At 34.3% G+C, this 27609-nt stretch overlaps 1 protein-coding gene across 2 annotated transcripts; it reads left to right on the forward strand.

The window, feature by feature from the left end:
- The first annotated feature begins 370 nt into the window (after nucleotides 1-370).
- Nucleotides 371-22140, forward strand: LOC106074555 (uncharacterized). 2 transcript variants are annotated; one of them, XM_056044479.1, is made up of 18 exons: nucleotides 371-531; nucleotides 3044-4647; nucleotides 5056-5147; nucleotides 5575-7035; nucleotides 8080-8259; nucleotides 8953-9102; nucleotides 9579-9736; nucleotides 10646-10695; nucleotides 11760-11913; nucleotides 13201-13364; nucleotides 13496-13650; nucleotides 14315-14395; nucleotides 14956-15067; nucleotides 16137-16214; nucleotides 16363-16493; nucleotides 17182-17298; nucleotides 18306-18419; nucleotides 19798-22140. In XM_056044479.1, exons 2-18 carry the CDS (start codon nucleotides 3124-3126, stop codon nucleotides 19919-19921), a joined length of 4845 nt encoding a protein of 1614 aa, XP_055900454.1. In that variant the 5' UTR covers nucleotides 371-531; nucleotides 3044-3123; the 3' UTR covers nucleotides 19922-22140. The 2 variants fall into 2 exon arrangements, with proteins under 2 accessions (XP_055900454.1, XP_055900455.1); XM_056044480.1 differs by having other exon boundaries at nucleotides 373-459.
- Nucleotides 22141-27609: the final 5469 nt, after the last annotated feature.

The following is a 27609-nucleotide window of genomic DNA, read 5'->3' on the forward strand; positions in this document are numbered from 1 at the left end:
AAATTTTTAAATTACATTCTCAGGCATAAGTCTAACGTTGAAAAAGCGTTTTCGCTGATCAAGTAATTGCGTAAAAAAGAAAAAAAAGATATAAGAGAGAAATAGACTATATTCAGTGAGAGGCATTGAATATTCTCACAAAGGAAAGGAAATAAGCCAGAAATCCCACACGTATATTTGAGCGAATGATCAGCTACTGCAAAAAAATTAATATATATATAGGGCCTAATAATACAGAGACATCTAAATCTTGTCTAATATATAGATGATAAGATGTAGAGATGTATTGTGCAATGGAGGTCTATAATTTTTAATTGTCTTTTTCATGCTTTTGTATTCGATTGTTTTTTACCTTCACTTCCTCCTAACTACCGGTAAAACAATATGGCGTCAACAACACAGACAGAAAATTTGTCGAAAAATAAAACTAAATAACTTAACCTTTGTTGTTCTTTTACTGTAATAGTTGTTATTTCTTTAATTTAAATTCTCCTAACATTAATAAAGATCTAGACTTACTAGGTCTAGTCAGTAAGTGTAAAATCTAATTTAAAATTAATTGACTTGTCAAAAAAAATAATTATAATTTAATTAATTAATATCTTAAAATTATTAAGTTATTATGATGATTTATCAAATTTATGATCTTATCGGAACTTATCCGACTTATCGTCTTTTATGACTATGATTTAATTATCTTTAAGTCTTATTTCCTTATGACTCTTATGATACAGACGTTTCTTAAAAAAAAAATAGAAGATGATTACGTCCTACACCCATGCATTTAGTCATGCATATTAACCAATGACCTAAATTCTGCCAAGTCACTGGTTTTCCTTGCTAGCTCAGGCAACCCATCCATGCTATAATACTATAATTACTAATACTAATAGTGCTAGGGAAGAAAGAGTATTTGTACAGATTTGACCTAATTAATATAAATTAGTAGTTACTCTAGTCTAGTAATAGTCAAATAATGGCAATGTCATCTGGTCTATTCCAAAGATTAAGAATGAGTGCAGTGTTTCACAAGACTATGCAAACTGAGTTGTAAGCTGCATATTTTTCTGCATCTAGTACAGACGCATTTTTTAAGCCATTGCCATACAGTGGTCTATTTACCAAATTTAATTTCTTTTGGTCTTCTGCGCCTGTCTTCAATTTTATAATAAGTAAATAAGGGCTTTCCTTTGGGTTTCAAATGTTTGTCACGCAGCCTTTGCCACATTGTAAGAGCTCTTCAACTGTCTCTTTCAGAGGCCATCTCCTGCCAGCTACTTTCCTCTGTGCCAGTGAGGGTGAAATGGCTCCTGAGTTGATCTATAGCACCTTTAGGGACATTTTACATCATCCTCCTGCTTTGACTCCGTAACTATGTTCCATACTTGGACAGAATTAATGTTTTTTTCCCTTTCTGAGTGAAAATAATGCTTTGATTAAACATTTTTATACATTTTTGTTTTTATTAGAAAATGATATATATTTAGTACAGAATTAAAAAGGCATACATGCCCTTTTTATATAGAACAAAGCAATTTTTATAAACCAAAGAAAATTATTTTTATATTAATGTTTGAAATTTAAAAATAAAAACTTACTGACTGCAAAAAAGCCTCCAGGATCTAGATCTAGAACTTATCTTGGAAAAATTGTATGATCCATATTGGAAAATAATTTTTTATCATATTTATCCATAATGTCACAAAACTTTATAGAGAAAACATCTAAAACACATAAAATAGACATTTTGAGCTAATAATCCATTTCACTACTTGTTATGAAAATTATATTCTGTATCGGTTATCGTTCTTATGTTTACACGTGCTTGTAACTTGTCCGTAAGAATGTGTTCACGAAATGTTTGTTGTGTAGTCATTCAGTGTATTAAAGCCATACTATACAGACATGGTTTTCGACTCTCTTATCTTTATGTTCATAACAATTTAAAGTGTATTAAAGCCATACTATACAGTCTTGGTTTTCGACTGTTCATAACAATTTAATACACTGAATCAAAAAATGTGATATTTGATCTATCATGATATATTTTAATAAGCTATTTGATTTACCATGTTATGTCAACATGTTACATTATGTCATGCTATTCTACATTGTTTGTTTACTTGAATCTCTATTATTATTCTACACTTACTTAATTCTTTTATTGTTTACAATACTAGTTAGCATAATTTGAACCGGGGGTGAATGTTATGAAAATTATATTCTGTATCGGTTATCGTTCTTGTGTTTACACGTGCTTGTAACTCGTCCGTAAGAATGTGCTCACGAATTGTGTGTTGTGTAGTCATTCAGTGTATTAAAGCCATACTATACAGACATTGTTTTTGACTCTCTTATCTTTATGTTCATAACACTACTATTGGAAAAATGAAAACTGACCACCATGGCCAAGTCAACAGCTCTGGGTCTATATCAGATCTAAAAAAATATATCATGATCCAAAGTAGGAATAAATTATTATTCACAATATCTATTCATATTTCAACATAACTATATATGAAAACCATTTAAAAACACCAAAAATGAATGTTCTGAGCTCATTATCCCCTATCACTATCATCCAGAACATAAATCTAAAGAAAAAAGAGCCTTTTTAAGACACCACTCTTTCAAAAAATCTGTAAAAACACATTGAAAGAAGGAAAGTACAGATGTTTATCAAAGGGAAACTATTCAAGATAAAGTTTAAAGCAATTAAAAACATACAGTACTAGAGAAAATATAAATTTTAAAACACTGACGTTGCCAGCATTGATCTGAGCTTTATAGCTGGGTAAAATCAATGATGGTAGCGTTGCTACAGAGTCAAAGAGTTAAGCTTGCAAAAGAAGATTGCCGGAGCTGCATAAGGCCGGATAGTAAAATATGATATTTGGCCGGAGCCCTACATGTCTTGTAAATAGCTTGTGTTACTGAACATGAATATATATATATATATATAAATATTTAATAATAAACTACCAAAATAATTGCAACTAAAAAAATCAGTTTTAAATCAACATTTTTTTCTTATTTATTTCAGATATCAATCATGATTGTTTAAATCCCTGAAACCTTGATTCCTTTTTCATGAAGTGTGGATGAAATAAAAAAAAATCAATCATGCAGTCTTCATCGGATGAATGTGAGGAAGATGTACAAGTTACGGCTGAAGAGATCAGAAGAAAACGCTTGGAGTATTTTAATTCACACAAAGTGACTTCTGATGGTATTGTAAATGTTGCTCCTGACAGTCCTGGAATAAAAGTAATTGCACCAAGCAATGAACAGGCTGAGCTGAGACACATGAATGACAATGAAAACCACCAAATATCAAGAGATGGTGTAAAAAACTTGCAAGGTACATTACAAAACTCATTAAAGAAAAAAGAGACAAAATTCTCTGCAATAATGCCTCCTAAAAATACTATAAGTTCTCAACCAGATAAGATCACTGGAGAGCTAGATAGCAGGCCTGTGAATCTGAAGGAAAATTTAATCCAGTCCAGCAAAACTGAATCACAAAGCTCTGATTCAAGATATCAAAATTTCCCCAATCATAAAAGAAACTGGGTTGACCTGGGATCATCCTCATCTCAGGCAAATAATTTGGGGTCTGAAATGAAAATCTTTGAGAGAAGCAAGCCATCTTATGAACCCTTTAGTCCTAGGATGCAGGAGAGTATTAAAGCAGCTCTAGGAGAGAAAGGTTTGCAGGATCTTCTTGCTAAAGTAAGCTTGGACATTGAGAGACTACACCAGGAGCAAGAGAGGGAAAAAAACATCATAAATGTAGTATCCAACCAAAGTGAACAATCTGCTTTGATGGATGACAGATTACAAATACCCAGCAACCTAAGCAAGCTGAGCAGCAGTAAGGGCAACATCATTATAAGAGATTTACAGGAAATCACAGAAGGGGAAAAAGATCTGTTAAAAAAGGTCAGAAATTATGAACAAGTGACAGTACCCAAAAACACTAAAAACTCTTTTTCTGTTGATGAAATTTATAGACAAGCCTATGGTGGAAAAGTAGGTTTAAACTCTCAAGATATAAGTTTATCCGATGTTACGTATTTAGACCAACAGACTGCGCCGAGATTTAAACCAGACATGATGGACTATCTATTGAGATCTGATCAGGTATTCAACACTCCCAGGAGGAGGCTTTCTTATGAGGGGTTAGCCAGTATGGTTTCATATTCACATCAGCAAAACCCTTTTGCGTTTCCTCCTCCTCCCCCTTTATATCCAGGTGGCTATGAGCAACAGGGAACCCCAATGAGCCCTCACGCTTCAGGTCCACCTGTTCCATACTATGCATTTGAAGACAGTGGCCATTCATACTACCGCTACCCCCAGACTGTACCTCAGTACCCAAGGTTTCCTTCAACCTCACAGTACATGGGGCAGACTACTCTCTCAACTCCTCCTTCACCCGGCTCCTTTTATTATCCATCCCCACATTTTGTGAACCCTCTTGGGGTGCCTACCTTTCCCAATGGTGTACCTCTCCACCTCCCACCACCACCTATAGCTCGCCAACACAGCAGCAGCAGTCCACCTCAACATCCATTTGTTCCACATCCTCCTCCGCATGGCACTAGAAGAAACAGTATTAACAGTTTAATCACTTCAGACAATAAGGTAAGGACCTAGATTTTAATTTTTTTTTCTGAACCAGCCTTCATTTTTGTGTTACACATTTGGAAGGGGTGGGGATATAATGCACACATAGATAGATTAGCATTCTAATGATGCTAAGCTAAATGTCTAGTCTCTAGAGAGAATCCACATTGCAGATAATATACATAACAAGAAAATTAAGCTGAAGAAAGATATTTATTTATTGTTGAATAGTAACATACATTTTCAATATTTAACTTCTTTTATTTCTACTTTTATATAAGAAGTTCATGTTATATCTATTTTAAAAAAAAAAATCCCTCAAATAAAAATATAAAATGGTAATACAAAAAATATTTTAAATTAAGTCCTATCGATTCTCAATGAAGCTCACATATTTAACAAAATACATTTGTCTACCTTTTATAGAATATAGAATCAGCTTTGAAAGTACCACATCCTCCAACAATGCCACCTTCACTTACTCCCAGGGAGAGTTCATATCCAGGACCAGTAAATAGGTAATTGTCTCAGTTGTTATATATTCTATTTCAGGAGCACACAAAAAAAATTTGAAATCCCAAATTGTTTGGCATGTTTTTATTATTTCATAAACTACTTATACAATTTTAGAGTTGCTAAAAAATTGTGATTTATTCTTTTGAAATAAAAAAAAATCCTTCAAAGTACATGACATTGCAGATTTAACTTATTGGACAAGAACAAATATTACATATTTCAAAGGCTTTTTTTTACCGGTTTGTCTCAGAATTATAGTATACACTAGGACCTATTCAGAATTTATCATTCCTTTTATCATCATGGAAATGTTTCCACATTTACTTGGCTTTAATCATAATTGCTAAATCCATTTTATTCTAACCAGTACATTTTTGCAAAAGTGTTTTTCTTTTATTTATCATAAACTGTTGTGGGTTTTTTTTACAGGCGTATAACTGATGGAGGTCATTTAGAGGATATGAGATTCAGTGATTACAAACTTGAGAGATATTTTGAGTCACTGCATCTTAATGAAAGAACACCTCAAACAGTGCCAGACTTGTCTCTTGAACCTGGTGAGAATGACAATGATGATGCCATGACGTCTGTGACAACAGCTACAGCCAAAGGTGTGACAAGTAGACTTCAAAGCTTGGGAGTTGACATGGCTCACCTCAAGCACCTCAGGAGTGACCCCAAATATGAACACATGGCCCCTTCTGAAGATTTTGAGATGCTCTCCAAAGGCGTCCGCTGTTGCCCTGAGTGTGGTACTTCCAATAAGGCTTATATGAACTGGTGTGTGTCCTGTGGGGAGGTTTTGATTGGCATAGAACCACTTTTGCCAGGAAATAGAAAAAACAAACCTAGTAGAACTAGCAAAACAAATCAAAGTTTTGATTTCTCAGAAACATCAGAGGTCCAAACAGATGTCTCCTTAAACTTAAAGTCAGGTACTAAAATCAAAAGGGAAAGTTATCCTCACAAAGACTCACCTGAATCAGGACGTGGTGGATCCTTGACCTATTCTCCAGTCAGGCAAAACTTCGATGACAACGAAGAACCTAAAGACAGTGGAAGAGCATCAATTGGTGATCTGCAAGTAAGTACAGAGTCTCTTGATCAGACTGAAGGAAGAAAGAATACACAAAATTTCTCCCATGAATCTAATGATGATGTCTCCGAGTCTCTGATACTTGAACAAATCAGTGATCCAGTTCTCAGGGAAATAATCATAGCCTACAGCAAGAAAGAACTGCAAAAATCCTCTGAGCAGGGAAGAGCACCTAAAGCCAGTTATGCTCAACCTTCTTCTTCCAAAGCTAATAAAAAGACTTCTGTTCCAATATCTAATTTTACGAAGCAAGTAGAAAATATACAGTCCAATGTAACCGTTGGCGAGTTAGAAAATATCTCCAATGAGAATGGTCATTTGCCGAAAAAGTTGGGCAAAAGAAAGAAAAGACATAGAGACATGGCAATAGATGTTGAAATATTTGGCTATGAGGAGATCAGGGACAGTCGAAACTGCAACCAATCTTCTGATGCCCCTGTTGTCCCTGCCCTGAATCTGGCTCTGTCTAGTGAGGAGGAGGAGGAGAATAGCTCCAGTGAAAGTGACTCGGAAAGAAATAAAAATGATGATGGTGAAAATCTTGCAAACTGCAATGATAGCCAGAAGAATTTTTCAGATGTCCCTATCAGTAGAGAAGAAATTGTCCATTCAAGAGAGTCTCAATCAGGAACATTTTTAAAGTCTCAAAGAAGACCATTGTCTTCCCAGCAGCGCTCTATGAACAGAGGCAAAAGAGAACAGACAATTAACAATGGAGCACCCATTCATCAACGCCACTGGGCTAGATCAAATATAGCCTGGAGTTCTTTTCATCCCCGAGAATTAGCAACAAGGTAATTTGGTTATTAAATGCTGATGTGTTGAATTGACTATTGAAAATAATTTAAGTATTCCCATTAAAATAATGTACCATATTTATTCAATTTAATTAAATAAATTTTTACTTCTAAAAGGCATAAACATTTCTTCTAGCTGCCTTCTTTTTCATTTGTTTTGCATGTTACTATTGTTTCATTAGTTAAAGTAAAAAAAAATTTTGTTCAAAATAAAAATAGGGCTGATAATTTTTTTTTTCATCAATTAATTCAAATAAAAAAAAAATGTCCCATACACAATCTTAAATTTGGGGCATGATGACTGATTGGTAAAGTGCTTGGCTTCCGAATTGAGGTACCTGAAGTGAAGATTTAAGATTTTGAATTTCAGAATACCCCGGAGTCCACCCAATTGTAATGTGTACCTAAGTTGAAAAAAAGGAAAGGGGGGTTGGTTGTTGTGCTGGTCATTAAAACTCTCATTAACTGGCAGTCATAGAAAGAGATGACCTTTACGCAAGGTCTGAAAAGGCTGCTTTATTTTTTACTTAAAAACAAATTCAATAAACTTTGTTTCATAAAAAAAACATCACACCAACAATACCATTCTATTTTTTTTATAAGTTTTGTAATGCCATTGTTTATCTAGTCTTATAAGACTTAGCCAATGGCTAAAGGAGAGGAACAAGAGTTAAGTCTTTACTACAAAGATTTCCAATAAAAAAAAAGTAAAACCTATGCCAGTCATAGCTGTAGAGACTCAGGCCTCACCAGCTTCTTCTTTATGGTGGGACTTGACTGTGACTTTCTGTTTACACATCAGAGCACTAAACCCCTAAACCACTAAACAAAAATAGTAACTTATACTGAATAATATTTGAAAATAATTCTTTCTATTCCAACAATTATGATACTTTGAATTTGAACAAAAAAATAGCTTAACTTGATGAATGATATTTTTGTGTGTGTGAAATAATCAAGCCATTAAAGGTGGCAATGAAATTCCAATGTGTAACAAAAGTGTTTTTCAAGATTTTAAATATTAAACAATTCCTTTGACAGATCCAGCCTTAACATGGCGACTAACTCTATGCATCCAACCCCTCCAAGCAAAAGTAGAAGTGCGTCCAATATTAATGAAGCTGTTGACTCCAGAAATAACCAGGAAAGTATTATGTTGCCTGATAGGCCTTATGGAGTTAGCAGACAACAAAGACCAGCAAGTGCTGGATTCAAACCTAGGTTTGTGGTGTCCTTAATATTGTGTCTGCATATGTATGTAGGTGTTTATTAATCTCTTTAAAGATGTTAGATTTTTAATGCTAGTTTGCAAAAATATTATTTCATTATCCTACTGAATGCTCTATAGTGAAACATCTAACCATAAAGAAATTAAACAAGAAAAACATTTTAAAAATACTTCAAAAAAACAAAGCTAAATTAAGTGTAATTGTATCAATTAGTTTGTATCAGTCATGTGTTTAAATTAGTAATAGATCTAGAATAACAATAATAAATCTGTGTGATTAGAAATATTTTTACTAATTGTTTTTGTTTAATGCAATTACATGCTTTTAGCTTTCTCAATGCGCTATTATTCTATCACTCTGCTGGACCAGTTGGGACAGGGGGAGGAGGAAATAAAGGAAGATTTGTGTGAATATTACCATGCTCGCTTTTTAAATGCATATATAAAAAAAAATTTGAGTTAGGGTGAAGAGAGAAATAATGTGTAGAAACTTTTTAACAGACAGAGCGAGCTGTTATAAGCTTTGTAAAAATATTTGGGTCCGAAATTGGGTGTGGAAGAAATAGCATGTACAAAAATTTTACCAAACAAACAGGGAGAGTAAGTTGATATAAGCTTTTTGAAAATATTTAGCTAGCTGTAAACTGCAATGAAAACTTAAAATATAATCAATATAACTGTATCAGGGGATCTGCTGCTGATCCTGTTCAGAGACCAGCCAGTGCCAAAGTGAATGCTACTAGAATGTCCATTGGGTTTGTTCAGACTAGATCAGGCAGTCCTGTCAAAAGAGAACTAATCACTACATCTGCTGGACCCTCAGAAGATCCTGTAAGGTCAGTAAATAAAGGAAAAATATGAACATGGATATAGTTGTAGGACCAGGAGAGAACACAACAAGTTAAAATAAGTCTCGTTAAATGATTCAAGCTGGAATGAATTGTTAACCTAATTGTCTCTCATTGCCTTGATTTCAAAATGTGAATCTACGATAACTGACGAACATGTTGGGCCGAAAAAAAGGTTTTATACATTAAAAACAAAAGGTCGACTTCATTTCCATTTGTTAAAGAGTTTCTTAGCCTTGAAAATGTACCTTAAAATTAAAAAAAAAAATTATTATTAAACATATTCTTTTACAATTTACTCCGACCATATTCACTTTAATGATAAATAACAAGAATGATTATTATGCACATTTCTTCTTATTATTATTATACATTTGTCCTATTAGCATTATTTGATCCCAAAAATGCTTAGTAACATTTATGTGCAACATTATTTATAAAGGGATTTAATTTCTATTTTTCAGAGAAACTTCAGAGTCAGTTTCAGAAAATGTTCCGTGTATGTCTGACTCTGTTGTCGCTGATCAAACTGAGCTACAAACTTGTAAAGATGGTGATGATTCACCCAGATTTCTTTGCGCTGAACTTCACCGGCTACCCCAAGAAGATGTTCACCAAGCTGGTACTTTCAAATTAATTTATTCATACATGTAGATTGGTATAGTATAAATCTTTGAACACCAATAGTTCCCGGCATTATTTGAAGCATGACCCCGTTATTAATTAAAATGACATAATAATTTATAATAATGGGTACCTGTCTAAGTAAAGGCGGTTGGTCATTATGTTTAACATGCTGATTAACAGTTGGCCACAGAAACAGATGTCCTTAACATCCTTAACATCATCTGCCCTATAGATCGCAAGGTCTGACAGGGGAACTGTACTACTTTAATAACTTACAACGAAATAAAAAAAAAAACTCTACATGTGAACACAGTAAACTTTTATGACCACAAATGTTTTTAGAAATCCTATATAAACCAACTGTCACATCCACACATCCATGTTATAATTACACAAATGGAATGAATGGCAAGAAAACAATTGGCTACCTATCAAGGGGACTCAAGTTTAAATGTTGATTTAAGCTGAATTATGCTTGCTGAGCACTGAAAGGCAGCATGGAAGCCGTCTCCTAGTTATCCCATCCCTCCCTAACATGTCCAGCAAAGTGATTGGATGAAGGATTAAGGGCACGACATGGCCTAAATTGTGCCGATGTGATAAAAACTCAAACCCCAAAGTGATTGGACCATAGCGCAATGAGCATACTATAAGCATGAAAGCTGCACTAAACAAAAGCAACTTTAGTGTGCTTCAAGTAAAGTATCAATAGATACATTTATTCATATAGATACAGTTACTAATTAAAGTTTGCAAGATTTAAAAATTTTTTTTTTTTTTTTTCAATCTAGTTTCTTTCATTTATGTATTTCAACTAGGTTCTGTTTAAAAAATAAAGAAGTTATCTGCTTATAGTTTTATGTCTGTTAACCAAAGACAAATTGAATTTTGTTTACATTCCTAGATAAACTTCATGCAGTGGCTAAGAATGCTTACAACAAGCTGCAAGAAATGGTGAGTTCTATATGCCTGATTTTTCATATTAAGTATTAGTGTTTGTTATTTTTATTTTGAAGAAAGCTCTTTGATATAATAAACTTGTTTTAGGATCCTTCTTGAATCCTGGCAAGCTTTTGAGAAGTCTTTGTTTGAACCTTTTATCCAATTGCTATTAAATTCATATTTTTAGTTGCTAATAATATTAATAAAAAACTGCTCCAAATTTTTTTCTAAAATGCATATTAATTCGTACAAATGTAAATGGCTTTTTAAAAAAGTGTTTTATGTTAAATTTTAAATCATGTCTAAAATCTAGAAACTTATTGGTTCAAACTATAGCTGTTTTTTTTTTTCAATGAGTTTTCAAAAAAAAAAAAGATTTGTGAAAAATCTGAATGTTTTGATTTTTTACAAGAAATCTTGTTATAAAAATGTTCTTTATGCTATCTTAGGTTGGAAAATAAAGTTTAACTATTTTCTTTGAACCACTGTCTTTTAATTTATGAGAGATTACAGACAATAAGGGTTATACAATAGGCTTGGGTTACTTTTGCTTTTTCAAAATTTTTATATCATTATATTATTACTATTATTACTGTAAAAATTAACTAATTTCATCCTCTGGTACTAGCAGGATAAAGATTTGTCTAAAAAAAATTCATTGTGGACCCCTTAACAATTGTTCAATGAGGAATTTTTTAATGATGTGGCTAATCGATAGCTGTATGATCCATATTATTATACAAATTTATGTCATTAAAAAAATACAATGAATGACTCAGTAGTGAGTATCCCAGATACAAATTTTATTGAGTCTCAAAACTGGGTTTATTATTTAGTCTGCAAAACTGGCCAAAAAATTCCTATTGATGTAAGCTTCACCATAGAAAGGATAACCTGTTTAACTGAAATTTCACTTCTGGGATCAACCAATGAGGGGCATCAGTTCTCCATTTTGGTTGCAACTTGAACTGAACTTTGACTCCAAAAAAAAAAAGCAATTAGTAAAAATACTAGCCAGACGTAAGTGAGGGAAGAAAATGTTCAGACTAACAATAGGAAGCGTTTTTATTTTCCAGACTCCTCGCCTCGCAGAGGGTGAAATGTCTATGTGGCAATGTTTACCAGATGAGATCTGGATCTACGTCTTTGCTTTTCTGACACAGGGAGACCTCAAGAACCTGATGTTGACCTGTCGTTATTTTTGCAGACTGGCCAATGATGAAACTCTCTGTATGTTGATGTGTATAACAATTTTTTTGTTTTTCTTTCTTGTTTTATACTGCTTGCTTGTTACCTGTTTTGTAACCTGGATCTAACATCTGTTAAGAACAGTATTGTTAAAAGAATAGGTCTCATATATTTCATCACCTAAGGGAAAGAAAAAGTCTTCAAACTCTGGTGTGCAGAGCAATACAAATGTTTTTTTACAAAGCTATATCAACACACTCTGTCTGCCTGGTAGAAAGTTTGTACACCTTATTTCTTCCCACACCCAATCTCAAGTCAAGCTGAAATTTCGCACAATTATTTCATTTACCTGAAAACATAAGAATCAATCAAAAAAAAAATTAACTGATTAGGTAATTAACTATTGGTAATTAATTATTTTGTTTGGTATCTTGAACAAAATAAAGAAATTGTATGTGACTGAATTGGTGGTTTAAGCTGAATTATTCCCCTTAATAGGTCCCTGCTTTAAAGTAAGTTTCAAACAAACAATTGATAACTATACAATCTTCTATTCTCATAAGCACCTAACTAGCAGAGTGATTAGTATGTCGGTTTGAGCCATGAGTTCAAATTCAAGTAGTTCCCCCCCCCTTTTTTTTTTCTTTATAAATGATTTTAAAAGCAATTATGGATTATGGTCAAATGAACACAGATATCTCTTTCTTCCCCCCCCCCCCCCCTCTCCAAATTTTCCAACTGGACCAGATAAGTTATAGGATCATAGCATATTGAGAAAGCTAATAGCATGAAAAGAAAAACAATTGGTAAAAATATTTCTAATCACACAGATTTATTGTTGTTGGTCTACAAATTACAAATTTAATTACAGGACTGATCCAAACTAATTGATAAAATTACTCTTTGTATAAGCTTTGTTCTTAAAAGCTTTGTTTTTTGTAAAAAAGTATTTTATATTTTATCTTGATTTCAAACTTATAAACTAGTCTGACTACACACTTTAAGAACTAATATAATAGAAAGTATTTCACTTGGTAATTTGTTTTTTCCTCTTCTCTTATTACATGAACTATTTCATCTCCTTGTTCCTCAACCCACTCTCCCTACATTAAGTGTTACATTATCTTCCAACAACTGTTAAATATGTCCAGTTTTGAAATATAAACTAGACTAGAATGCTAATGAATATAAAATAGTTGTTTATCTTCTTTTAGGCTACTTAAAAAACAATGTACTTTCCAATATCCCTGGAGCTTTGGGCCTAAGAAGATTCGAATATGTATTTTGGGAATTATATGCAATGCCTTATGGAACAATTTCTGATAATAGGGAGGTACATAACAGTGAAGCCTAGATGTGCCATGACAGACCTATCTTTGTCTACGATTGCTAACCACAGACCACTCTCATTGGCTATGGTGAAGTGTCAAGGAAATGATGTCTCTCTCTCTGGACTACATAATTTTTTCAGGCAATCTCAGGGAAGACTGCGAGTAGGTTATCTACAATTTTTAAACTGTTAAAATTATTTCTTTGTCGTCAAGTTTTAGGTTATGTCTTGTTCATTTGTTAAAAAGAATGGGAAAAAAAATAAATGCATTCTATTGTAATTCATACTTTTTAGGAACTGAATATCTGTGGCTGCAGTCAAGGATCTTTTGTTGGATCTATCTTACTGAATGTTGCCTCTGTGTACTGTCAGAAACTGACACATCTGGATGCCAGTTACTGCAATATCACAGACGAGGCGCTCATAGCAATATCAGAATGTGCAGAAAAGTAAGTGAAAAGAGTGGCCAGCTCTTATTCTATTTACAAGTTTTCAGAAAAGTTATGTGTGCCTAACAATTCATCTTCCTATTGGGCAGAACAAATATATTACTTTGTATTGTAACTACAAATATTTTTTTTTGTTATTGAAGAGGGCTTTGTAAAAAGTTGCATTTCATGGGCTGTGTAAAAAGGTTTCATAAAGTCAGCACTATATTTAATCTCTATGTGCCAATACTGAACTCTTACCTAGAGCAAACTATATCATATTGCTGCATTTCTTTGTGGGCTTATACTGTGGCAACATTTTTTCAGCTATGGCCATTATAAGTTTAGTTTTCATGCTTAGTAAAACAAAAAGGCTGTAGCATTCTTTTGGGATTTATTAGAATGTAGTCATCATTTGTTTGTCAGCATTGACGATTGATTGTACTATGTGGCAAGTATAATGACCATCTACATTTTCTTCCATGAGCAGACCTCTAACCATTCTGCTACCAGTTCACTGTTTTCCTAACTCAGAACATTTAAGAATATTTTCCTAAAACAATACTTCTATTCATAAAATTGTTTAATAATAATGCTGAAAAAAAAACGTTTTCAGGTTAATTGTATTACCTGGTACCATTTATTCTATTAAAAAAATATCTTTTCTTTAACATTATTTGCTCAGATTTGAAAGTGTTTGTGTCAATGGATTTCAATCAATGAGTGACAATGCTTTGTTAACATTATTAAAAAAACATGGAAAAAGGTAATTTGTATAAATATGTTTTGCTTTTTTTTTCAATTACTTTTATATCGTATCATATGACCAGCGCGCTATGGTCAAATCTTTTTTGTGAACCTGGGATTGGTTAGGTGAGGGGGCATCTGGAAGAATGTTTCCATGCTGCCTTGAAGTACTCAGCTTGAGTCAGATTTAAACGCAAGCCCCCAATTTATGCCATGTTATGGTGTGTGTGTGTGTTTACTAGGTAACGGTGTGAAGAGGTTAAGCTATTGGTTTTTGGTTGTGTAGTTTATAATGATGAAATATAAGCTGATCTATCATTATGTTAACAATGAGAGATGATCTGGAAACATAAAAGATTAAAGGCTGTATATGCTGTTAGGTGGTCATTGGCTTGTAGCTCCAAACAACTAGTACAGCCAAATACTCTATCACTTGCCTCACAACAATATATTGGCAGTATGGTAAAAGTGAAAACTAAATATTCTAAACAAAATTTTTGGTGTCTATTTGATGTATAAAGTATATACATATGACAAAAGTTGTACAGATTTAGATACAATTATTAAACTATATTTCAGCATAAAAACACTGGAACTCTATGCATGTTTCTCACTCACAGCCTCAGTCTTTCCCAAGATTGGTGAGCACTGTAGTAATTTGCATAGATTGTGTTTAGGAAGCTGCAACAAGGTGAGTACAGGCGAAAGTTTTTCTTTAAAAAATAAATATTTTCAAACTCTGTCAGAATGTGCATCTAACAACACTACCATATGTGGTTAATTTCCATTGTTCTCTGCCATTTTCAACATGTTAGGAAAATTTATCAAAATTTCTCATTGAGATGGTGGCCTTTGGTATTGTTGGGCATTGGTGAGATAGCATTCCAATCTTCTGTCATTATGTTCCCCACAAGATATCAGCTACCCATTAAGCTGTCAGGACATCCTAAAATTTTAATTAGAAATCCTGATCACCACTAGGATTCAAACCTTTGATTCACTAGTCAATAGCTCTTTAAAGTAGTGTAACTCTAGAATTGTATGGTTCGTATAATTATATATAAAAAAAAATAAAAAATTATAGCTTTTATATAGCGCTACTTTCATGCTTATAGCATGCTCAGAGCACTTTTTGGTCCAATCTCATTTCTGGACCAGTTGGGGGGAAGGGGTATCTAGAAGTTGGTTTTCCGTGCTGCCTTTAGGCGCTCAGTAAATACAACTCTGCCCGAGTCGGGTGTCGAACCTCGAGCCCCCTTCTAGGTAGCCAAGCCAAGCCAAGTTCAAGCGCACTTGGCCTCTTGACCATGCTTGCCACCATATACTTTCAGACATAAGGTCTGATGACACAACAACAAATGCACATAAATAATTCAAGGTTTAAATTTAAGTTGTATCCTAAACAAGCTTATCTTTTCTTTTAATTCAAGGTTTAAACTTATGGGCCATCCCAAATAAGCTTATTTTTTCAAAATACTTTTTAAAAATTACCTCCCTTGATATATTTTGCCTTTTTTTTTTCCCTTATAGACACAAAGAATCCTGAATAAACTCTACATGAAAAAATCATGTTTATGTTTAATTAGGTGACAGTTAGGTTACCATAGGTTCAGACAACAGAAATAAAAACTCTTTTTCTATGATGAATTAGTATAATTATTTGAAAAAAAAATTATCTTAAATGAATCACCAGTTTGTGACTAATGAAATTGTTTCTATAGTTTTCTAAATAAATGTGTTTTTTTTATTTTTTCCCTTAGTTGACTGACTCTGTAATGATCAGTTTTTCTGTTCATTTGTCTAAAGTGGAAGAGCTTGACTTGCGAGGATGTAAACATGTAAGAAATTAGGAGGACTCCTCATTTTGAACTATAACATCTCATCTCATTTATTTGGCTTTGCTTCGTAGTGTATATTGCCATTAATTTCAAATGAAATATTTATTTAACTAGATGAGTCAATTAAATTAGCATATCTGTGTTTCAGTTAAGAGATGACTGCATCAGAAAAATTGTTAGAAACTGCCCACGTATTCATACACTTGTCTTGGCCAACTGTCAGCAGATCTCTGATGTTGCACTCAGTGAGGTGGCCACCTACTTGAAGACTAATTTAAGGTCAGTCCACATGCAGCTCTTAAGTGTTCTTGCTTTTATCTCTGTGAAGCTCAGGCTTGTATAAGGGTAAATCATTTTCTAAAAGTAGAAGTTGGTCTTAGTAACCCTAGAGGAAAGTCTATCCTAAATATTAGAAATCTCAACAAAACTGCCTCTCTACTGTCACTTGGCATGCATCAGATATCCCTTGAGAAATGAAGATAAATCCCTGAACTTTCTACATAATGGCAGGAGATTAAAGTGAGCAGGGCTGAAACTTGAAATAATTTTGAAAACAAATAAGAAATTATTGAAATGTTTAGTAAATTAGGTTATTTGCTAAATAGGTTTTATTGTTATTAGAAATATACTTCTCTTAATTGTTGGCTTCAACACCATATTTATATCATTTATTCCTGATGCTTTCTCTCTGACTTAGATTGTGTTTTAACTTTACAAAAAGGAAATTAGTTTTAAACTGTCAATAATTTTTATTTTTTTTTATTATATTAAAATAGAAATATATTTAATAAGTTCTAGGAATGCAAATATGGCAGTTCAGCTGACAATATTATAAATAATTATAATCACATGAGTCTTTAACATTTAAAAAAAAAATAGGTTTTGGTATTTTTCATTGTCACCTATTCAGTAAGATTCAATATTCTTCTGGAAAAAGTTCATAATATAGTACTTAAATTTTTTTTAGAGTGCTCGATGTTTGTGGGTGTAATAGAGTCAGCGACCAAGGTGTGATCAGTTTGGCTAAGAACTGTGATCGTTTGACCAGCGTAGACATCAGCTCTACGAGATGCAGCAGTACAAGGTGAGCTGTGTAATAAAATAGAAACTACAGACTTTTGTAAATTTTCAATACTTCTATTCGCTTCTTGAAATCCACTAGTGTGATAGCATTAAATCACTAGACTGCTATTTCAATGGTCTCAGATCAAAGTCTGATCAACAAATAATTTTTCATCTCAGAACAGGACACAACAGAATGAGACAACACATAATCCTGAAGCTAGAAAATAAAATCTAGTGAAACATAGCAGGCCTTAGTTGGGTGTCTCTAGAGAATGCTGACCAAGTCCTTTAAAGCTACATACTTTTCGGAAAGGTCCTCTAAAACACCCCTTTAAAAAAAACATATACATTAAGAGCTTCCTGATATGGAAACAAATGCACAGTTGATATGGACTGGTTATCTGAACCAACCTGAAAATGACAATGCAGAAAAAGAGGATCTGAGCCTTGAAGCAGATTGAGATATTTACTTTGGATTAGAGGAAATAGTTAATTTCTCCAAACTTTCAGACTTGCACATGATGGAAAAAAGTAAAGCTACTGGCTCCAGAACCACCTTATGAATTTTTGTTTTTGAGACTATTCTATTGACTTATTTAAAGATCCATAGTGTCATTGAACTATTCTGACATGAAAGCAAATCTAAAAATGTAAAAAAGAAACAATTATTTTTATTGTTTGTTGTAGATTGAAATATAAAATGTGTAGACAAGCTATGTATTTTACAAATGTATAACTATTTTCAATGCCTTTGTTTAAACTCTAACATGATAGTGTCTGCACAAAGTAAAAGCTGTAGCATGTGTATGATCTTACCTCAATAATGCTGGTTAAATTGGAACTATTCAAGTACAGTGTAAATAAAGAGCACATTACTCTTGTTAACTACATTTTAGAATAGCTCCATATGACCATTTGGAAAGTATTGCAGTTATTTAGTATCATTTTTTTCTTTTAGTGTTTTTTTTTTTTTTTGTTTTTAGTGCTCATGTCATTGAAATTTATTTTATTTTATTTTCTATGCAGCGTCAATCAGCTTGCCTCCAACAGTTGCAATATGTATTTAGAAAATCTGAGACTGAGTTTCCTGCCTGGTTTGTCTGAAGGCTGCGTTGTAAATCTCATTCAGCAGTGTCGAAGGTAACGTAACACTTGGACTACAAGGTTGTCGGGGGTTGGATTTTCCCTTGGCTTGTCTGCCCGGGCACCCCTGACAGTCTTATCATTTTATATATCACTTAATTAAACAAGAGAGCAAGTAATGACAATAGGTTGACGTATATAATAGTTGACAACAAGCGCTTATGTAACAAAGATTGAATGATATGACGTGACATGAATGATAGTTACACACAGCAATTAGATCTAGAGTAGTTACTATAACATATTAACTAATAATTCAGTGATCCTGATGTATGTACAAAATATATAACATAAGTAACATGAAGGCACACCTTAGTCACAATGTCAGTGATACACTCTGGGCTCATGCTGCCCACAACCAAATACAGTCTAGATATTCAACTTGACCTACATTGTTATTAATCTGTTATAAGTACAGCTATCAAGAATAAATTTGGCATCTTTGAAAAGAATTACTTGAAAAAAAGTGAAGAAAATACTATTTCATTTTAATCCAGAAATTGTGCTTAATATCTGCCTAGAGAAACATTCATGTTTGCTGTGGAGTACCTTTATAAGAGTTGTCTCCCTGTTCTTGACTTTAAATTTTGCTGTACTAAAAAAACAAACAAATATAATGCAGGTTATAAATTATGAAATAATTGTTTCAGTACTTTTATCTTCACTTTCATCTACACTAATGGAAACATTTCTATTTTAAAGCTACAGCAGATTGATTGGTCAAGTTACTTAATGTTGAAGTAAAAATAAATATACTACTCATTAGATCACTCAGTAACAGTTGTTTAGTTGGACTGTTGTCTAAATACAAACCTGTCTCATTTTCAATTTCATTTAGACTTTCAAACGGTATTTGCTTATTAGTTTTATGAGACATTTTTATAAAAGTCAAGTTTAAATTCTACTAACAGTCTTGTAATAGAATTATAAATCAACACTTGAATGATTTGTTGCTTTAAATCTATTTACTTCTATTCTGTTTCTTTTGTGGCTAAGATATAATTCACAACCAGGAACACATGTGTAGGCTTTATTATCTTTTTTTTTTGAAGAAACATCTGTACTTCATAAAATAAGAAGGTAACAATAAGAAGATAACAAACGTTCTCTGTGATGTAATTATGAACACCATATTTACCAGTAGGTTTCTGGTATTGTTTGTGTGTGACTCAACTGTAGTACTGTTACTTTTCAGGAATTTCTTTCCCATGTATTGTGCAGGTGTTCTCTTCAGTCTTGTTAAATAATTTTAGTCACAGGCCTAAACATCCCTCCTCCCTTCTCAAAAATGAAATATTTTGGCTTAAAAATTGACAAGTCTGACTTCAGAAATAATTGCACGTAAATCACATTATATTCATATTTTTTGTTTCAGATTAAAACTTCTTCATATATTTGGCTGCACTTCTTTGAGAAATGTGTCCAGACTGCTTGAACTAAATCCTAAGCTATGCATCGAGGGTGACACAACATCTGGAACAAGGAGATCCTATTCATAAAGCTGCTCTGGACTATCGCCTACTCTGTTCTATTTGCCCATTTACTGTCTCATAGTAATCAGTCAAAGTCCAGCATTTTATAGAGGAATATGCTTTTTGACTGTGAAATTATAAATAAAAACTTAAAATGAAATTATCGAATGCACACATTAACTTAACGAAAAATATTTATAAACTGTATATTTTGTAACAGGTCAAAAATACTTTTATATTTTTAAGAAGCTCTTCTTCATAATGTGCTGTGGGATCTGGTGATGGTTCAAGAATGTATTACTCAAGTGCCAAATTATATTTATAAATGTACTTTCTAAAATGTTGCTCAATTTTATTCCCCTATGTTTCATTATATCAATAATTGAGGGATGATAATAAACCACCAGTTTAAATTGAGAACTCATAATATCGCTTTAATCATATTAAAAAATATATATTTTGCACAACTGTTAAAATATTGTTTGTTTTTTAAAATTATTTTGATAAAGGGGAGATAAGCTAAACAATAGCTTGTTTAAAGTTTTGCTGTGGTTATTGAAATTGTTCATTTTGATTTAAATGTAACTGCTCCCCAACATGGGCTGTGCTAGAATTATGTGTAAATATCTAGACAGGGTAATATTTGTGTGTGTGTGTGTATGAGTATGTGCAGCTGTTCACTTTTAGTAAACATGGGAGGTAACTATGCTGTGATCACACCACAAGTCCATTCATATTTATCAAGCATTCACGTTGTATACTAACACTGTATGTTTTTTTTTTCATATGTTTACTGCAAACGCTAGTTGAGGAACATAATAGGATCATAAATATTAAAAACTGGTTACTTTGTTTTAGTTACACAAAATGCAAGGCACAAAGATAAAGGCACATTTCTTATTCCATATGCTAGGACTAATTCATACAAGTGCTCCTTCTATCTTTAATGACATTAGAGTATGTAATGGAAGCCATGAAAACCACCGACCTAGAAGAATTATAAGTCTCATACTAATATGCATGACTAGATGGAAAATTATCTTCTGTTAAGAAGGAATGTCTGCAACTTATAAGATAAGTTAAGTTAAAAAAAATATATATTATTTGTGCCATTATTTGTATTTATTCTTTATATTAAAGATGAATCATGATAGAATAGAATATTCTGTTCGTATTTGTCTTTGAATTAACAGAATCTAATTTTGTATCTCAGGTTTTAATGTTCATACAAAATGTTCATACATGCCAGTTTTCTATTTATTTAGACTTGTTTCTTTAATACATAACAAACATTTAACTGTCAAAAAGTCACATAATAAACAGGGTCCAAGGTCAGGTTCACATTGATTACTTAGTTGATGTCCTCCTTGAGTCTGCTACATTCTGAAGATCTTCCTCTGAAGGTGATACACTATGATTAGTATCTGTGGCCCAACTTGATGTAAAATGTAGACACTTACACTATCATGAAATCAAATAGCTTTTTTCATTTTTAAGTTAAGAAAAACGTCATTGGAGTTATAGAGGTTCCACCATGTGTCGTTATGAATGTATACTAATCAACATGAACAACTTTATTAGTTCATATTGCAACTAAAAACTAGAAAAAACATAGCATTATTCAATTCATTATATAAGTGTCAATGTTCCATATAAAAAAGTCTAATTATTATGAAAGTGTCAATGTGTCTCATCCTTTAACTTGTATGCCTTCCATATGTCACAAACAATTTAAAGAAATTTTTTTTCAGTTTTATCTTATATGTATAAATGTTGAAGAAGCATTACCCTTTTTTACTTACCACCCCAAGACTTCTTCTGACACCACAAACAATACTTTATGTCAATCTCCTGGACACTTTGGTCTAGGATGTAAATCTTTTCGCTCCAGAATTAGAATCTTAAACAAAGTAAAAGAAACACCATTTTTTCTTTTTGATGAGTTTTTATGTGGTTAGAAATATTTGAAACTTCTTTAGTTCTTTTAAGCCCCCACTGAAATGTCCCTTAAGTAAGATGGAATGCCAATAATAATGAAGTCTTTCTGTTCTTTAAAGCTCTTTTGTTTTCCATTGTATGACTCATGTTGTTTGCTGTTAAACTGTTTAGTGTTCTCTTTAATTGTCAAAATGTAAAAATCAAACATATTTTATAATGATCACTCAATTAAAGTTGTAAAATAATGATTTCTCCCTGTCTCACAGTTGTTGCCAGTATTAGTAAAAGATTGGAAGAATATTATTTTATTGGTGACTTTGTTTCGTTTCATTGAATTTTTTTTTATTTATTAATTTTTTTAATATAGTTTCTTAAAGTATAGCAATGAAGTTTAACTAAAACTGCAATTCAGCTTACGGACAGACTGGGCTCTATAGCCAGTGGAAAAATAAACGACATTGTGTAGATTCTATAACTTACATAAGGGTTGATCAGCATGCTTGACTAGCCATACCCATGTGTTATTTTCTTGCCTGACCACTTAACATACAACAAATACTATTGCGTAACACGCTAGAAAGGGAGGTGTGGTGTCTGAGTGGTAAAGTGCTTGGCTTCCGAATCGTGTCTGGGGTTCGAATCCTGGTGAAAACTGGGATTTTTAATTTCGGGATCTTCGGCACCTCCGAGTCCACCCAGCTCTAATGGGTACCTGACGTTATTTGGGGAAAAGTAAAGGCGGTTGGTTGTTGGGCTGGCCACATGACACCCTCGTTAACGGTAGGCCACCATCTTCTAAGACAATATCATTTATATTTATACACTCGCTTAACTAGGATTTTGTTATTGATAAGGGTCCATTTCTTTTATAATCTATCATCCATTAGTTATTAAGAGCAAAATAATTGCTATTGCAAAAGTTAGTCATGGGCGTAGCCAGGATTTGTTTTCGCAAAAGTATGTGTGTATATATATAGATATAATTTGATGATAATTTAATAAGCACGTAGCTTTTTTAACAATGTTTATTTCACTCTACCATAATATTGTATGTATAGTATGAATTCTAACACCGTCCAGCGAATGTTTTAATTTTTTTTTATAAATGTTTTGCTTATTTCATGAATATATAATAAGTCAGATTCCTGAAAGGTAATGACATGCTATCCCCTCCCCTTTAATTCTATGTGAGTTCTGCTAAGCGCACTGGAGGGCATTCTTCGATTTCTTTCCAAAAGACATTAAAAAAAAATGAATTGACATTAGTTTAATATCCGAACAAGATAAGATACTCTTAAAAGATATATTTTGAAAAATTGGGTTAGGGTTAGGGTTAGGGGTGATTGGGGTGACATCATCCCATGACGCAGGTTAAGTCAAACAAATGAAGACAAAACCAGCACTGGTCACTGGCGTCATGCGTCTGGCGATCATCTCTTTCGGACTTGTCATTACCTGTGACACCTATCCCGCCCCCCCTCTCTTCTGGGCACATTTCACTCCTTGTATCTACTCATTCCTCCACCCCTTCCCTTTCTCGTGGGTAGGACGATAATCCGTTTCTAGCACTCCTCTTGACATCACCAGGTGCGAATTTATAATCTTAATCTTTAATTCCGTGAGCGGCCCAAAGTTTAATGACGAGAAACACAAACACACGTTTACATGCAGTATATCATAAGTCACATTGATTAATGGACTTCTAATAGTTCACATAATATAAGATTTGTTAGCAGATATAAAAAATAATTACTCAAATAACTTATATATAAGGTACAAAAACTACTGTTTTTCGTTTAAAAATGTGTTTAAAAATGTATAATTTACAGATTTTTCCACTATATTGTTGTAACTCTAGGTTAGACACTCAACGTAAAGGCAGGCAATTCAACACAGTGTAACAGGAAATAAAGATAGGTGTTTATTCACTAGGACAAACACATAGCATCCTTCAGCTTCCTCAGAGTCTTTCTACTAATTTACCAGTCCTTTAGACTGCAACCCGAATGTGGACCAACGACAGCCTTCCCCGCTTCGCTCCAGGTCCCTTCTGCAACCTTCAGGCAGCACCAAAAGCTGGCTTCTTAGTTTCCAAACATTCAGACTCTTCACAATCCCTGATGCACTGTTATTCTCTCTCTCCTAGTGTCTTCCTGTTTACGTTCACTAGTCCGCTAGTGCGCACCTCAAGCACTGGTGCAAGGCAGGGTTACAACACTACCCCCACCTTAGTCTTTTCGTCCCGAAAAGAAATATGTTTACGGTTGATCAATGCAGGTGGAGGTCGGTCAGTGGGAGTCATAGATTGCATGGAGCGTGCTCCCCACAAAGCGATCCACACTGCTCTCTGCAGGTGCCGTTTTCTCCTTCTCCAGTTGACCAAGTTTCTTTCGACACGATGTTGCAAACGTGGCCTCTCCATCCTGGCGGTTGTCGCTGGCGTCAGCCACCTGACACATCGAGTGGTATTGACAGCTCTTGTTGTTGTTAATGCAGTTGATTCAGAACTGCGCTTCATCAGACCCTTTCTAAGGATGACTCGTGAAAGAGCTGTAGACCCACATGAAGCCACGCTGTTTAACAAACTGTCAGCCTCAGCCGTCTCAGGGAGAATTGTCTGTAAGGCACCTTTACAACGTTTCAGGTGCAAAAGTCCATCAGCTGCAGGGTTCTTCTGACCACCTTCAGAGCCTCTCTCGCTGGTGAAAACAGAAGTATCGAAGTCCACTGGTTTCAGACCCTGTTGATGGGTTTCTTGACATTTGCACTCCCTTCGTGAAGCACCGCATGTACAGTTGTTGCTTACCGCCTGAATGCAGCAATCAAAATTCAAGTTCCCCTCGTAGGCACTGGCAGATCGACAGGGGTCCATAAGGTCCAAAGTGACAGGCTCTAACGCAGGCTCAAAGTTTTCCTGCTCCGTCCAGGTCGTTGCTGCACTCAAAGCTGTTACATCAAAAGTTTCAGTCGCGTAGCAGACTTCTTCTATTGCTTCGACTGTCTCTCTCTGTTCATCTGCGTTTTTCTTGTTAAGATTGACGCATTCTTTGTAACTATCAGTACAGCCACAGTCTTGAATGAATAACGGTTCATTGTTGTTGAATGATGTTAGATTCCTCTCTCTTACAGGATTGATCTGGCCTTGCACGTTACGTATCAGTTTGTCCATAGAATGATTCATCGAATCCTGGAAGGTACAAAGTTCACTTCTTAACCAGTTCTGCATGGTGTTCAGCACCTCACCAATATCTGGTTCTATCTCAAACAGGTATATTTCCGGATCCTCCCCTTCATCAACAAGAGCCTGCCAAAGACTGGCTCTCATTTTTTCTTTGGCACAGAAGATCCTCAGCTCCCTGGCTCGGAGCTCCTCTTTTAACTGTTTACAGCTAAGTTCATCTAGCTTCCTCACCGTTGTCATTGTTTCCTTTCGTTGAGCTGCCTAAATCCCACTTCTGACACCAATTGTTGTAACTCTAGGTTACACACTCAACGTAAAGGCAGGCAATTCAACACAGTGTAACAGGAAATAAAGATAGGTGTTTATTCACTAGGACAAACACATAGCATCCTTCAGCTTCCTCAGAGTCTTTCTACTAATTTACCAGTCCTTTAGACTGCAACCCGAATGTGGACCAACGACAGCCTTCCCCGCTTCGCTCCAGGTCCCTTCTGCAACCTTCAGGCAGCACCAAAAGCTGGCTTCTTAGTTTCCAAACATTCAGACTCTTCACAATCCCTGATGCACTGTTATTCTCTCTCTCCTAGTGTCTTCCTGTTTACGTTCACTAGTCCGCTAGTGCGCACCTCAAGCACTGGTGCAAGGCAGGGTTACAACAATATTATACCAAGATAAACAAAGTATAAATTCTACTCCCCCCCCCCCCCCCCAAACATAAAAAGTGTTCATATCTTTGACTATTTCATGCAAACATACTGTGAAGTATGGATGGCAGCTTGGTCTTGTGTAATGCTAGTGATTTAACAATAATTATATAACAAACTTAAATACCAAAAATAACGGACTAAAGTATCTATTGTTTTGTACATGAAAACTACGTTCGACACAAACACTCATACAAACATTGATATGTAGGATTCTTTTTAAAGAAATAATACAATGAACGTAAGTTATGTGACCAAAACATTTCGCGCTAAAACGTCCCATGCGCCAAAACGGGGCGCCAAAACGTCCTGCTTCGAGTGGAAAAATTGTAGACTTCCCGCTTTTGCCAGCAAGGGGGTGCAGCGGTTCCCCAGCACGGGGCGGAGCCCCGCTGCCAAGCACTATTTCCGGTATTGAAAGCCAACAAAATGCATATTCTGAGGTATCTACAGTGCATTATCCTGCTATTAAAAAGTTTTATTTAAAAAAACGTATGTGCTTTTCTTACTGACTTCTTACCTCCCGCGTCTTTCGGCTCATTGGGCGGAAAGCTGCTTCCAAAAAAAATCTGTCACTGGCAATGTCTGAAGCCTCTTCCCACCTGCTGTATGGACCTCTATGAAAGTGTAGCGCAAAGTTGTACTAGGATGTCCCAGTTTGCGCTTTCCTTGTAATGGCCTCCATGTCATCGCAACTCTTATTATGCGTAATTCATTTTGTCGGAGAACATGTCCAGCAAAACTCATGCGACGCTCTGTCATAATCTTACTAAGGAGTCAATTCCCAGTTCGGCATAGGATTTCCTTGATTGAGACCCGATCTCTATAACTGATTCCTAAAACGCGTCTTAGCCATCTTTGTTGAGTCACATTTAGTCTTTTTCAATCTTGGCAGATGACTAATCACTGCACTTTATTAATGGAGCCCAGCCACTGGTAGAAATGTGTAACCTCTCTTGGCTACCCTCTTGGAATTAGGTGAATGTATTTTGCTTTAGACTTTATATCGAAAAGGGAAGTTTTATTGTCAAAATCATCTGTTGTAGGGGTTTTAAACTAAAAAATCTATGGAGTTGTTTTTTTTAACAAATTCAAAACCCCCTTTGAATTTGTTAACTGTAGTTTGCATTAGAATAATATTGAATAGAGAGGTTTTCAACCTCAAAACTCTCTGTATGGGGGATATTAAACTCAAACCTTCTTGAGGGGTTTTAATGCCCTCTGGATGAGGGGGATTTAAAATCTACGCTCATAGATTTTTGAGTGTGTAATTTGCTTTTTTTTTATATTGAAGAGGTGGTTTTTTGCTGTAAACCCCGCTGGAGGGGGTTTTAAAGACAAAATCCCTCTTGGCTATACTCATAGAATCTGTTGACTAATGTATTATTACTTTATATATTATTGAAGTCTTATATTGAAGAGGGGTTTTATCGTGAAGAGGGGGTTTTGTCGTAAATTTCGGAGGGGGTTTTAAAAATCAAAATCTTCCTTAGATATGCTCTTGGAATTTAGGTATTGTCGTTTTCATTATTATTTTTTTTTAGTAGAGGGGGTTTAACTGCAAAAATCCCTGGTAGGGGGTTTTAAACTCAAAACCTCCTTGGCTGCGCTGGGGCAAGTGATGGTTTAGTATTAAAATCTCACCCAAAATAAACAAAATCAAAGCCAAAAAATCAGTCACTAAATTCCAACAAGGGGGGGGGTGTTGAACCCATGATATATATAAATATATTCTTTAAAAACAGATAAGTCAGAAAACATCTTTAAAATTAACAAAAAAAAAAAAACAACGATTCGCTTGTCTTTATTGACTGAACGTTAAGCAGGTGTGTGAGACATGAACCAGCGCACCACCATGTCGGCATTTGTTTAGACGTGCAATTAGAGTAGCC

The sequence above is a fragment of the Biomphalaria glabrata genome, chromosome 10 (genome assembly GCF_947242115.1).
Source record: "Biomphalaria glabrata chromosome 10, xgBioGlab47.1, whole genome shotgun sequence".
Taxonomy (NCBI): Eukaryota; Metazoa; Mollusca; class Gastropoda; family Planorbidae; genus Biomphalaria; species Biomphalaria glabrata.

Bases quoted from the DNA above. Each gene is read 5' to 3' on its own strand.
- LOC106074555 (XM_056044479.1), top strand. From the start codon at position 3,124: ATGCAGTCTTCATCGGATGAATGTGAGGAAGATGTACAAGTTACGGCT. The intron at 13,365-13,495 runs GTAGGTTATCTA...CATACTTTTTAG, and splicing joins AATCTCAGGGAAGACTGCGA to GAACTGAATATCTGTGGCTG. The intron at 14,396-14,955 runs GTAATTTGTATA...ACTATATTTCAG, and splicing joins TTAAAAAAACATGGAAAAAG to CATAAAAACACTGGAACTCT.